This window comes from Saccopteryx bilineata, chromosome 2 (genome assembly GCF_036850765.1).
Source record: "Saccopteryx bilineata isolate mSacBil1 chromosome 2, mSacBil1_pri_phased_curated, whole genome shotgun sequence".
In the NCBI taxonomy this organism is placed as follows: domain Eukaryota; kingdom Metazoa; phylum Chordata; class Mammalia; order Chiroptera; family Emballonuridae; genus Saccopteryx; species Saccopteryx bilineata.
The window spans coordinates 257,331,066-257,346,082 of NC_089491.1; the positions used below are offsets into that span (position 1 = coordinate 257,331,066).

The 15,017-nt window shown below is 38.9% G+C and overlaps 1 protein-coding gene across 4 annotated transcripts in view; it reads right to left on the reverse strand.

The window, feature by feature from the left end:
* Positions 1-15,017, reverse strand: part of HORMAD2 (HORMA domain containing 2) — a 95,240-nt gene that overhangs the window by 79,982 nt on the left and 241 nt on the right. For all 4 annotated transcript variants that reach the window (XM_066255035.1, XM_066255033.1, XM_066255032.1 and 1 more), the window contains exon 2: positions 5,340-5,427. In XM_066255035.1, coding sequence (XP_066111132.1) covers positions 5,340-5,390 — 51 coding nt within the window. In that variant the 5' untranslated portion in view covers positions 5,391-5,427. The remainder of the gene's footprint in view (positions 1-5,339; positions 5,428-15,017) is intronic.

Below are 15,017 nucleotides of genomic sequence, written 5' to 3' on the forward strand. Positions count from 1 at the left end.
CCATCACACTATTACCACAAATATAATGGAAAGATTTTTCAAGACTTTGAATCTGGGCCCTGGCTAGGTGGCTAAGTGGATAGAGCATAGTCCTGGCATGCCAAGGTTGTGGGTTGGATTCCCAGTCAGGACAACCAATGAGTGTACAACTAAGTGGAACAAGTAAATAGAACAAGTTGATGCTTCTCTCTTCTCTCTCTCTCTCTTTACCTTTCTCCCCCCACAATGTCTTTCATCCCATCCATTCTATACTGTTCTTTTAAGTCACCAAGCACATCCATCATTGACCTCTTCTTAGTCCTCATGCTATGTAATTTCTCTGCAATGCTTGACACTTTTGCCTACACACTCCCTCTTCTCTCTCAGCTGCCATAAAATTGTTTTCTTTTGATTTTTCACCTATTCCTCAATATATATTTAAATCTCTATTTTTTCCATTTTTTCTGCCCTTTAAATGCTGGTTCCATCCCAGGATTCTGTCTTCACTCCTTTACTTTCTTCATAGCTCTGTCTTCTTGGGTAACCTCATTAGTATAGGCTAGGACTAGCTGTCAGCCATAGCCTATACAGAGATGACTGAGTCCTCATTTCTGTTCTGAGCCCCACTTCTATATTTCTATTTTCTGAACATCTGTACCCATAGCACTTTATAGACCCCTCATACTCAGTTTATCTCTGTTACCCCTAACTAAAACCTGATCTCAAGATTCATTCTCAGACAAATGAATCAGCATCACTATAGTCATCCAGGCTAGAAATAGAATCATTTTTGGCTTCTCTTTTGCCTTCATATCCCATATCCAATCACTAAATTCTATTAATTTTCTCTAAAAGAGTTCTCAAATCTGTTTTCTCCTTTCCCTTCTCACTGCCACTGTCTTGGCTCAGGACATAGTCACTTCTCCCCTTTATTACTGCAGTAGCCCCTGATCTCCCTGCCAACAGTTCCTTTCATTCATTCTGTCCTTCATATTGTCATCATTAACTTTAAAGACTACAAATCTTATCATGACACTCACAGTATTTACACAGGATAGAGTTCAAGTACCTTAGTGTGGCATTTGAGAACTATCTAAATCTTTTTTTTTTTTTAAAGATAAGATTTCCTTCTTTTTTTTATTAATTTTTAGAGAGGAGAGACAGAGAGAGAGAAGGGGGAGGGAGGAGCAGGAAGCATCAACTCCCATATGTGCCTTGACCAGGCAAGCCCAGGGTTTTGAACCGGCAACCTCAGCATTTCCAGGTCAACACTTTATCCACTGCACCACCGCAGGTCAGGCGAGAACTATCTAAATCTTATCCTTGCCTAACTCTCCTGCCTCGTTTCTACCCACCTCCCCCTGTCTCTGCTACCTTATCCTCTCCTATGTACCCTACTCTCTAGCCCTGTGGAAATACTATTCACCTACTATTCTACTATCATGTATTTCCACATCTTTGTGCTTTGCTTAATCTAGAGTTCTGCAGAATAGTAAAGTTCTGTAAAATGTCACATAGTGTTCTATAAAAATTATCAATGCTAACAATAGTTTCCTTCTAAAGTTTATATATATATGTATATACACATATACATATATATATGTATATGTGTATAACATATTAAACAATTTATACAAGTCGATCTTAAATAATTTATAGTATGTACAGTCTCCCTTAATAAATAGTGTGCCATATCTGGAATGACATAAGAAAATGACAGATAAGTGAATTTTATTTCAGTATGTAAGGAGTGTCTACCAACTAACAGCCATTTTGCATACAGACTATCTGCTGATAATTTAATTTGTATCTTGAGTTATTTCAACATGTTTGTCATACCAATGTTTATTGTATACATGTATTAACATAGAAATTAAAATGTGATCGTTTTTGTCACAATTACTTTATGAGGCTGCTTTTTTGCTTTCTTCTTTAATCCAAGCACAAAATATGTCTCATGAACTCCAGCTGGTGTCAATACATTGTAATTTTAAAGTATTTCCTAAATAGTGATAAATTAGACTACATTAAACTAAAGAACTTATGTTCATTAATACACTATTAAGGCCTGACCGGGCGGTGGTGCAGTGGATAGAGCGTTGGACTGGGATGCGGAAGACCCAGGTTCGAGACCCCAAGGTCTCCAGCTTGAGCGAGGGCTCACCTGGTTTGAGCAAAAGCTCACCAACTTGAGCCCAAGGTCGCTGGCTCCAGCAAGGGGTTACTCGGTCTGCTGAAGGCCCGTGGTCAAGGCACGTATGAGAAAGCAATCAATGAATAATTAAGGTGTTGCAACACGCAACAAAAAACTAATGATTGATGCTTTTCATCTCTCCGTTCCTGACTGTCTGTCCTTGTCTATCCCTCTCTCTGTCTCTGTAAAAAATAAAAAATAAATAAAATGAGAAAAAAAATACACTTTTAAGAGCAAAGAGACAATTCAAGAGGAGGAGAAGATAGTTTAACACAGGGGTAGTCAACCTTTTTATACCTACTGCCCACTTTTGTATCTCTGTTAGTAGTAAAATTTTCTAACCGGTTCCACAGTAATGTTGATTTATAAAGTAGGGAAGTAACTTTACTTTATAAAATTTATAAAGCAGAGTTTCAGCAAGTTAAAGCATATAATAATAATTACTTACCAAGTACTTTATGTCAGATTTTCACTAAGTTTGGCAGAATAAATCTTTATAAAACAACTTACTATAGTTAAATCTATCTTTTTATTTATACTTTGGTTGCTCCGCTACCGCCCACCATGAAAGCTGGAATGCCCACTAGTGGGCGGTAGGGACCAGGTTGACTACCACTGGTCTAACATATATGTCTGACAAAGGACTCATATCCAGAATGTATAAAGAACACCTAAAATTCACAAAGAAAAAGACATACAATGGAAAAGGAAAATGGGCTAAAGACTTGAACAGACTCTTCACAAAAGAGAATATACAAATGGCCAATAAACAATGAAAAACTGCTCAAAGTTCAAATTAAAAGATGTGTAAGATAACTCTACACATCCACCAAAATGGCTAAAAAAAATTTTTAAATAAAAAAAATACCATATGTTGACAAGGATATGGATCAATCAAAGCTTTTAAACACTGCTTGTAGGAGTGTAAATGAGTACAACTTCTTTGGAAAATTGCTTAGTGGTATCTATTAAAGCTAAATATACTACACATATCTTATGACCCCTACCTATTCCACTCATAGGTATACACTTAACAGATATGTGTGTATATTCTTACTAACAGAATGTCCACAACAGCACTATTCACAATAGTCTCAAACTGGAAACTACCCAAATCAAAAAGAGAACAGATACACAAATTGTGGTATATTTCCACAATTAAATACTATTCAACAATGAGAATGATCTACAACTATACTTAACAATATAGATGACTCTCACACATAAAGTTGAGCAAAATAAACCACATACACATAAATAGCACTGTATGGTTTCATTTATTTCAAGTACAAAAGCAGGTGAAACTAATTTATGCTGTTAGAAGTCAGGATAGTAAGTTTTTGATTACCTTACTCAAATTAGGGTCTTTTACTCTACTGAACATCAACTATTGAAGTTCCCCCCCCCCCCACTGATTTGAGAGAGAGAGGAAAAGAGGAGGGAGGGAGAGAGAAAGAGAAGCATCAACTCATTGTTTTACTTAGTTGTTCCATTTATTTGTGCACTCATTGACTGATTCTCATAGGAGCCCTGACTGGGGGGGGGGGGGGTAAAGGATGTGGAGGAACGCATGACCTCTAACATGCCTGGTAGACACTTTACCAGCTGAGCCACCCAGCCAGGGCAACTATTGAGTTTTAATAATTCTGTTACTTAAATATGACTTTAGATCGAAAAGAACTCCCCAAAAGCTTTTTAATATCTAGATATGGTTCTAGAATTCTAGACATGATTTTGCTATATAAGCTTGCTTCTTTGGTACACTAAATAGTGGCAATGAATTACCAGTTCATCCCTTTTGTCAAACCAGATTATATTCAGTTGTTAAAAGGTATATATAAAATTATTACTCTTGCAAGTATAAGAACTTTGGGGAGAAATTAATATGCATCTTAAAAAACAGGCTAAGAAATTTATGCTTTATTCTGCAATCAATTCTGCAGGTTTGATCAGGTGAGTGTATAAAATAATTGTTTTAGGAATATTAAGCTATAGCAGAAGTAGGAAATAATGAAGTTGAAGGAGAATTAGGTGTGTATGTGGTGTGAGTGTGTGAGTGTATAAAGTTTTACAGAAAATGTATTGGTCATTGATCTTTGTACCCATAGATCCTGAAAAATTAAGGTTCTTTGGGGTAACTGGGTAATGGCTGGCATGGCATGCATATATAGTAACTAATTAAAAACATGACAAAACTTAGAGGTAATACTTGAGTTAGAATCATATGTAAAATTAAGTAACCTGAAAGTATAAAATGTTTACTTTAAATATAAGAATCTAAAGGCCTATTTGTAGTAATGAATATCAATGGTTAGAAAAGGCTTTCAGTCCTAGTCAGATAGCTCAGTTGGTTTCCATTGGTCGGCAAACCGCGGCTCGTGAGCCGCATGCAGCTCTTTGGCCCCTTGAGTGTGGCTCTTTGGCCAGATTAGGAGTACCCTAATTAAGTTAATAACAATGTACCTACCTATATGGTTTAAGTTTAAAAATTTGGCTCTCAAAAGAAAATTCAGTTGTTGTACTGCTGATATTTGGCTCTGTTGACTAATGAGTTTGCCGACCACTGAGCATTGATCCAAAGCACAGAGGTTGCCAGTTTGATCCCCAGTCAGGGCACATACAGGAACAGATCTATGTTCCTCTCTCTCTGTCCCTTCCTCTTTCACTAAAACCAATACGTAAATGTAAAAAAAAAGAAGAAAAAAAAAAACTTCCAGAGTTCTGTTACAGCTCTATACTCCAGGGTTGTTTTTTTTTCTCTCAGCCCAGCTGGTCTAGTACTTTAAGGGCTATCATTGTTTTTATAAATGTCCAATATATGAAAATACTATAGATTGATAATAAAACATCACTTTCTAAATTATTTTAATAAGATAGTGTGCTAATGACATAAGTTATGTTTGAACCTGGGACTTCCGCACACCAGGCCAACGCTCTACCACTGAGCCAACCGGCCAGGGCCTGTAGGAGTCTATTTTAATTTTATGAACATCCTCAGTCCATTAGGTAGTTAACATGTAGACATACTCTGCCAGAAATTTTGTGCCAATTAATAGATAAAACTGTCATTTAAAAAAAAATTCCCCCAAAAGACAAAGATTAAAGTCATGATTCTGAACTTACTCACTAAATAGTTACAGATTTTCTTTTAATTCTTAATAAATACCTTAGATGCCTTATGAATTCTGATGGAGTGAGAGAGCTGAGCAGTGGCCATTATAGTAATGTATCAGGATTCTTTTAAGAAGTCTAACCTGCAAAAAACAACAACAAAAAAACCACAAAACACTATACAACTATCATTTGACTATATTTTTTGGAAAATTAGTTTAGTAAACATTTTTATCTCCATTACCAATTTTGATATAAAATCTCTGGATTAGTTTTCCCAACCACCCAATGAAAATGTAAGTTGACTATTTGAAGGAGAAAAATATTGTAAATCACCTAATGAGTAAAAAATATATTTTATTCATCCTTGATATTCCTTCAGAGTTCAACAGTGCTTTGTATACAGCAGCTACACCTCAAAAAAATTTCTTGAATTAATTTCATATGTAATTGATTCTCAAAGTCAATTCAAAAGTTAACGTTTACACTTCATACCCATTAGGTTGGCTATTCAAAAAAATGGAAAATAAGCGTTGGTGAGGATGTGGAGAAATTAAAACTGCTATTGGTGGGAATGTAAAATGGTGGCGCTGCTGTGAAAATAGTATAGTTGGTCCTCAAAAGGTAAACCAATCACCAAATTATCCAGCAATTCCACTTGTGGGTATATGCCCAAAAGAACTGAAAGCAGCCTGGCCTGTGGTGGCGCAGTGGATAAAGCGTTAACCTGGAATGCTGAGGTCGCAAGTTCGAAACCCTGGGCTTGCCCGGTCAAGGCACATATGGGAGTTGATGGTTCCTGCTCCTCCCCCTTCCCTCTCTCTCTCTCTCCTGCCGTCTCTCTAAAATGAATTAAAAAAATTTTTTTTTAAAAAACTGAAAGCAGTGACTCAAACAGATACTTGTACAACAGTGTTCATATTTACAATGGTGTAAAGGTGGAAACAATCCATATGTCTCAGCAGTTGAATGGATTTTTTAAAATGTAGTATATACAATGGGAAACTATTCAGCTTTTATTTTTATTTATTTATTTTTATTTATTCATTTTTTTTTTTTTAGAGAGGAGAGGGAGAGACAGAGAGAGAGAAGGTGGGGAGGAGCTGGAAGCATCAACTCCCATATGTGCCTTGACCAGGCAAGCCCAGGGTTTCAAACTGGCAACCTCAACATTTCCAGGTTGACGCTTTATCCACTGCGCCACCACAGGTCAGGCTATTCAGCTTTTAAAAGGAATGAAATTCTGATACATGCTGCAACAGGGGTAATATTATGCAAAGTGAAATAAGCCAGATACAAAAGGAAAAATACTGCATGATTCCACTTATATGAGGAAGGTAATCAAATTCATAGAGACAATGGAATAGAAGTTACCAGAAATGGAAGGGTATAAGGAATAGGAAGTTTAATGGGTCTAGAGTTTCTATTTAGGATGATGAAAAATGTCTAGAAATGGATAGTGTTGATGGTTGTCTAACATTGTGAATCACCTTAGTGTCACTGAATTGTATACCTGAGAATGGTTTAGCTGGTAATTTTTATGTTATATGCACTTTTTACCACCACAACAAAAAAACGTTGTTTAAAATTCATCTAGCCCGACTAGGCGGTGGCACAGTGATAGAGTGTCGGACTAGGATGCCGAGGACCCAGGTTCGAGACCCTGAGGTCGCCAGCTTGAGCGCAGGCTCATCTGGTTTGAGCAAAACGCTCACCAGCTGGACCCAAGGTTTCTGGCTCAAGCAAGGGGTTACTCGGTCTGCTGAAGGCCCGCAGTCAAAGCACATATGAGAAAGCAATCAATGAATAACTAAGGTGTCCCAATGAAAAACTGATGGTTGATGCTTCTCATCTCTCTCTCTCTGTCCCTGTAAAAAAGAAAAAAATAAAATAAAATGCATCTAGTTTTCCCTTCCATTGTTTCATTATCGTTAAAAAAAAAAAAAAAGGTAAACTTTCCTTTTCTTACCAAAGGCTTTAATTTTTTCCCCCCAAAGACTTTAATTTAAACTGTGGTTTCTTTTCAAGGTATTATACAGTTCTGACCAAAATATTTGTAAAATAATCTATTTAAAGAAATTCTATTCTAGATCACCCAGGAAAGACTGTGACCAGTTTTTGTGTAGAGATTAATGCAAGATTCTGGAAGACTTTGCAAATAAAAGAAGACAGAATTATATGAGGCCACAAGGTGGTGACAGAGATAATTAAACAGGTAATAATCAATTTCTCTCAAATTACTTCTTCAGAGCAGCACTAGGGGACACTCTTTTACAATATTTATATAAGACTGATAACCACCTGATACACCTTTGGTCCTTAAAGATTCCAAGGTAGCCCAATCTGTGGTGGTGCAGTGGTTAAAGTGCTGACCTGAAATGCTGAGGTCACCAGTTTGAAGCTCAGTCAAGCTGCATACTAGTAGCAACCACTGCATGTTGATGCCTCCCACGCCTCTCCCCTCCTTCTCTTACTCTCCTCTCTCTCAAATCAATAAATAAAATCTAGGGGGAAAAAAGGATTCCAAGGTATCTTTTGTTGACTTCAGAGTATAACCTTCATTTGTAATAAGGTGACCAACTTTTTACAATGAAAAGGAGGACAAAAATAAATTGAAGAAAACAATATCATAAATAAAAGAAACATTTTATTAATTGCAACAATACACTATAATATGATAAATGCATAATAAAAACATTTGTAATATTTTATATTGTAATTATGTTTACATGCCTATTAATTTTTAATAATAATTATAAGATAAAAGTACTCATTTAGATACAAATATGTCACATCACACACAATGGATTGACTCTGCATACAGACATTTACAGATTAATCTTCCAATATCAAAAAGAAGGACATGTAGTAGGACACTTTCCGAGGGAGGACAGAACTTACAAAAGAAGGGCTGTCCTCCCTAAAGGAGGATGATTGGTCACCTTATTTCTAAGTGTAATCTTCAAATCTGACTCAACTATCTTCCTTAACTTCAATAAATACAATGGGAAAAAATAACTACAAAAGTTTAAGCCCATTAAAACATGGTAAATAGCCTGACCAGGCGGTGGCACAGTGGATAAAGCATTGTACTGGAATGTGGAGGACCCAGGTTCAAGACCCCGAGGTCACCAGCTTGAGCGTGGGCTCATCTGGTTTGAGCAAGGCTCAACCAGAGCCCAAGGTCGCTGGCTCAAGCAAGGGGTCACTCGGTCTGCTGTAGCCCCACCGGTCAAGGCACATATGAGAAATCAATCAATGAACAACTAAGGAGCCACAACAAAGAATTGATGTTTCTCAACTCTCTCCCTTCCTATCTGTCTGTCCCTATCTGTCCCTCTCTCTGACTCTCTCTGTCTCTGCCACAAAAAAAGAACAAAACCCCACACACACAAAAAAAACTCCCAAAAAACAACAATAAAAAAAATGGTAAATAGCCCCTGTAGCGGTTAATTATTAGTCTTAGAGACATTAAATAACAGGAATAATGATTTTTAAATCACTTTCTATATTGGTGTTTTTTGAAAATTTCTCTATGATCGTAAGACATTCTGATGGCATTTGTAGAGAATCAAACCCTGAGAATAGCATCAGTGAATCAGAACACAAAGTATTACTACATATATATATTTGGAATGTACATATAACCTGGATTAAACTAATATTATCACTTAAAATTCTGAAACATCCAGGCCACTTGCTTTTGAGAAAGATTTTAAAGTTAGTCACTACTAGCATTTGATAAATACCTAAGGAGTTAACATTTATAAAATAAGTCAAGTTGAATTTTATACACATATATGCATGTACATGGAGGAAAATAACCAGTAGAAAGAGGCTTTGGAGTTAAGGAGCCTGGGTTCAAATTCTGTTCAATCATCCAGTAATTCTGTGACTTGATCAAATTACTTAATCTCTCTGGGCCTCAGTTTCTTTTGTAAAATAAAGACAATAAATCCTACTTTTCAGGGCTCTTATAGTGTTTATCTTGAGAGATAACATAGTATAGTGGTTAAGCACATGGACTCTTCTGGAGCCAAACTACCTAGGGTCTAATCTCAGTCTGCAATTCATTCACATTTTGGGCAGGTTGTGTGCTTCAGTAATAGTACCTACTTCATAAAGTTGTTGTGAGGACTAAATGAGTTATTATTGGTAAGGCACTTGGAATACTGCTGACACATATTTTATTATATGTAAAAAAAAGTATTTTATTTTTAAAAATCTTATCATATATTAGTATTCAAACTCCTGGTTTTCTTCCAGCCTCCCAGTTGTTCCTTTTTGTTGTCCTCTCCAGACTTCCCTGATCATTTTATCTTTGTGTGTGTGTGACAGAGACAGGGAGAGAAATGAGAAGCATCAATTCTTCTTTGTGGTTCCTTAGTCTCCTTAGTTGTTCATTGATTGCTTTCTCATATGCGCCTTGACCAAGGAGCTGCAGCAGAGCGAGTGATCCCTTGCTCAAGCCAACAATCATTGGGTCATGTCTATGATCCCATGCTCAAACCAGTGACTATGTGTTTAAGCCAGTGACCTCAGGGTCTCAAACCTGAGTCCTCTGCGTCCCAGTTCAAGCAACCGTCTGGTCAGGCCCTGATCATTTTATCTTTTGGAGTTCTTCAGATTTCTATCTTTTTTTTTTTTTTTTTTACAGAGACAGAAAGAGTCAGAGAGAGGGATAAATAGGGACAGACAGACAGGAACAGAGAGAGATGAGAAGCATCAATCATCAGTTTTTTGTTGCGACATCTTAGTTGTTCATTGATTGCTTTCTCATATGTGCCTTGATGGTGGGGCTACAGCAGACCGAGTAACTCCTTGCTTGAGCCAGCGACCTTGAGTCCAAACTGGTGAGCTTTTGCTCAAACCAGATGAGCCCGCGCTCAATCAAGCAGGTGACCTCGGGGTCTCGAACCTAGGTCCTCCGCCTCCCAGTCCAACGCTTTATCCACTGCGCCACCGCCTGGTCAGGCTCTAATGATTCTTATATGTATATTTCCTGCCCAGGTCTCTCTGGGGATTTGGAGCTCTGGACCTCTAACTGTCTATGAGACAGTTGTATTTTGATGTTCCTAACACACCCAAATGTGAACTCTTTTCCCAAAAAACTATTTTTGTTCCCTAGCTTAGTGAATGACACTATCAAACACCTAGTTGTTCAGGCCTAAAAACTATGACTCCACCCTGCCCCCCACCACCATCACCATTTCTATATCCAGTCTCCTTAATATTTTTTCAGATGTCTGCTCCTCGCTTTATCCACGTTGTCATCTCTGCTTTAGATCAGATCATCCTTATCTTTTGCCTGGATTGCTACAACCATCATGCCTGTTATTGGTCTCACCCTTCTCTAGTCTGTTCTTTGTATTGCAGCCAGAATTTCCTTTTTAAATTGCAAACCTGATTATATAAATTCCTAGACTGAAATACTCAAGTGGTTCCCTGTTGCCTTCAGGATAGAATCCACACTGCTTCCATGGTCTCAAGATCTGGCTCACGCCTCCTTAGCTGCATCACTAACCATTTTCCTTTGCACTTTTATGCATCACCTATTCTTATCTACTTTAATTATCCTAAAGGTTCATATTCTCTAGCTGTCAGGCTTTTGTAATATTCATTATGTCTGAAACATACTCCTTGGTTGCCAATTCCTACTCATCTCCTTGACATGGCTTAGTATAATTTTCTCAAGGAATTATTTCCTAATTCACCACTACCACCAAGTCTGGGTTATATGCTCATTGTGATACATGTCATTTATGCATCCACCCCACCCTACCATGGGCTAACATGGGGCAAAGTTGTGTCTGCCTAGCTCATTCTTTATTTTTTAAAGTATTTTTTAACTTCAAAAAAATTTAAAGACAATTCAGTGGTTTTTACCCACAATGTTTTGTAACTATCACTACTATCTACTTCCAGAAGATTTTTGTCACCCCCCCAAAAAATATCATATACCCATTAGCAATCACTTCCCATTCTCCCCTCCTCCTGACCCCTTACAAGCATTAATGTACTTTTTAACCTCTATGAATTTTCCTATTCTGGGCATTTTATGTAAATGGAATCATATAATATGTGACCTTTTGTGTCTGGTTTAGCTTATACTTGATCCTCAGCCCCAGCACAGTACTGGGACAAATTACGTTGACGCTCAATAAATATTTGCTAAGTCAACAGAGAAGCAGCACTACAGGAACAAGGAAGAATTAAGCATCTAGAAGAGAATTACAGAATTTTAGAGGAAGAAAGAATTTTAAATGTCTAATTTTCCAGATAAATAATCAAGGTCCACATAAGTCAAGTGACTTACCTAGGATCAAACCACTTAGTGGCAGAACTTAGAAAAAAACTCAAATTTTGACTCACCATATAAGAATTTTTCTACAATGACTCCCTAAAATGAAATTCTCCTTTGCTTTCATTCCATCTAAAATGATGCACTATTAAGGCTTTTACCAGTTGCTGGGTGTGCTTGCTTATATTTATACATGGTAATTGTGTCTCTTTCTGATATTCCAGAATGAGCTTGCTTCAGGAAGGCAGAAAAGATCTAAATAATATTTTTAAATAGCTAGCCCCTTTCAAACTTTAACTATTCTGTTCCTACTGTTGTTTTCCCTTTGAGCAGGTATTTTGTAGAGGTTTCTTATCCAAGTACAAACTGCTTAATTTTGAAAGCTTAACAAGCTGACAACCTCAGGAGGAATGACTCTTGCACTCTTAGAGAATAACTCTGATTTTTTTTTAAATCACCCTCTTCTGACTTATTTTCTAAAAACCTAGGAGAGATTTCATAACTATGGATTTATTTTATTTTTTGTATTTTTTTCTGAAGCTGGAAACGGGGAGAGACAGTCAGACAGACTCCCGCATGCGCCCGACCGGGGTCCACCCGGAACGCCCACCAGGGGCGACGCTCTGCCCACCAGGGGGCGATGCTCTGCCCCTCTGGGGCGTCGCTCTGCCGCGACCAGAGCCACTCTAGTGCCTGGGGCAGAGGCTAAGGAGCCATCCTCAGCGCCCGGTCCATCTTTGCTCCAATGGAGCCTTGGCTGCAGGAGGGGAAGAGAGAGACAGAGAGGAAGGAGGGGGGGGGGCGGGGGTGGAGAAGCAAATGGGCGCTTCTCCTGTGTGCCCTGGCCGGGAATCGAACCCAGGTCCCCCGCACGCCAGGCCGACGCTCTACCGCTGAGCCAACCGGCCAGGGCCATAACTATGGATTTTAAAAACAGAACTCTAATCTTCCAAAGTCTTTTCCTTATACATTTGTTTGCATGTTGGATCCACAAACATCTGAAACTTCACAGGGCATCAATACCATTCACTATTATGCTTGATATGTCCACTCTGTGACAAGGATCTTCAGAAAGAGGCCGAGATTTCTATAGTTTCTCAAATAAAACCTCACTCTGGGCTTACTCCTGACCTACATCTCAACTGCCCTATTTTAAATGATGGCACGATTACTAAGAATTTTACCCTTTAATTTGTGAATCCAAGATTCAGATAAAGATAAACCAGCTCTTGTTAAGTTTATGAAGGTCCAAGCCACTTTTTAAACTTTTTTTGGCCATTCTGAGTGAAGCAAAAGCCAAGTTTTATTGTTTGCCCAAACACAGTAACAATTGATTTCTTGATGCTCTCCACCCATCTTTCCCAATCTTCCACAACCATTTTTTTTTTTTTTTGTATTTTTCTGAAGCTAGAAATGGGGAGAGACAGTCAGACAGACTCCCGCATGCGCCCGACCGGGATCCACCCGGCACGCCCACCAGGGGCAACGCTCTGCCCACCAGGGGGCGATGCTCTGCCCCTCCGGGGCGTCGCTCTGCCACGACCAGAGCCACTCTAGCGCCAAGGAGCCATCCCCAGCGCCCGGGCCATCTTTGCTCCAATGGAGCCTTGGCTGCAGGAGGGGAAGAGAGAGACAGAGAGGAAGGAGGGGGGGGGGGTGGAGAAGCAAATGGGCGCTTCTCCTATGTGCCCTGGCCGGGAATCGAACCCGGGTCCCCCGCACGCCAGGCTGACGCTCTACTGCTGAGCCAACCGGCCAGGGCCGACACAACCATTTTTTTTAAACGAGAAAATACCCTTTCTATTGAGTGAATAGTACCCAAGAACTGGATTCTAAAATGCAACAAGGTGACTTTCCTTACATGTACATGATGAAGTATGGCTTTACTCAAAGGAAGTGCATGTCAATCAACATAAATGGGCTCCACATCATAGAGTCAGAAGAGAGAAGAGATATCCTCTATAACTAATCCAATCCCTTCTTTTAAAAGAAAAAGGCAGACAATTCAAGGGAGGAAGGATAGTCTTTACAACAAACGGTGCTGCCACAATAGGACATCCATAGACGGGGGTGGGGGAAGAACCTCAATCTAAATCTCACACCATATACAAATATTATTGATAATTCAAAATGAATCATGAATTTAAATTTAAAATATAAAACTAGAAAGAAGAGGTAAATGAAGTCCAGCAAAGGGGACTTTGGTTTGCCAAAGGTCACCCAGTGACTTACAGGTTTGTTTGTTTTTTTGTTTTGTTTTTTACAGAGACAGAGTCAGAGAGAGGGATAGATAGGGACAGACAGACAGGAACAGAGAGAGATGAGAAGCATCAATCATCAGTTTTTCATTGTGACACCTTAGTTGTTCATTGATTGCTTTCTCATATGTGCCTTGACCGTGGGCCTTCAGCAGACCAAGTAACCCCTTGCTCGAGCCAGCGACCTTGGGTCCAAGCTAGTGAGCCTTGCTCAAACCAGATGAGCCCACGCTCAAGCTGGCGACCTCTGGGTCTTGAACCTGGGTCCTCCTCATCCCAGTCCAACACTCCATCCACTACACCACCACCTGGTCAGGCTTACTTAGTGTTTTTTCACAGAGTTTGTTTTCATAAATTATAACTATTTTAACAAATCCCATTTGGCCCTGATAATTCCCCTACACCATGTTCACTCAGAGTAAATGGTTTCCTCTATATTAACTGGGTATTTGTTCATGCTCTTGTGGTTTAATATTTTCTTCATGCTACTTTAATTATTCATTCACTCAACATTTACTCTGCAACTACAAGGCGCCAGGTTTCCCCTAGGATTACAAAGATGTAAAATATTGTTCACATCTCAAGAGATTTACGGTCCAATGGGGGAGAAATTAGATTATCACCCTAATTAGATTAAACACTCCTTTCAGAGCAAGAATCATCTTTCTTTCTTTTTTTTTTTTTTTCCGTTTTCACCAGCCAAGTACATGATGTACTGCACATCCCGTCCAATGCTCTACACATTTGAACACATTTCGGTGATTGGCTAATCTTGAGTTTCAAGACACTCGCTCCCCAGTACTGTTTGGGGAACTAAAGTCCACAGAGATTAAATGGCAAATACTGGATAAAGTGAAAGTACAGGTATGGTCATTTGTGGGGACTCATCGTCACCTCTGGGTCTACATCAAGCATTGATTCTGGCAGAACACATCATTGGCTGGAGAAAACCTGACCTAATTAAAATAAATCTCGAAAGTTCCACACCCTACACCCTGCAGTACACAGCCCTGGTCGACTTGACCCACTGCTTGCTTGGCAGCGAATTAAGGTACTGCTTCGTCTACAAGACTGGTTTCTTCTCTTCCACCAAAATCTGAATTTAAAAGCCACTTAGATGGTGGGAAGGCCGGTGTTCCCAGTACAATGTTCTCCACTTTTTTTTTTCTGGTAT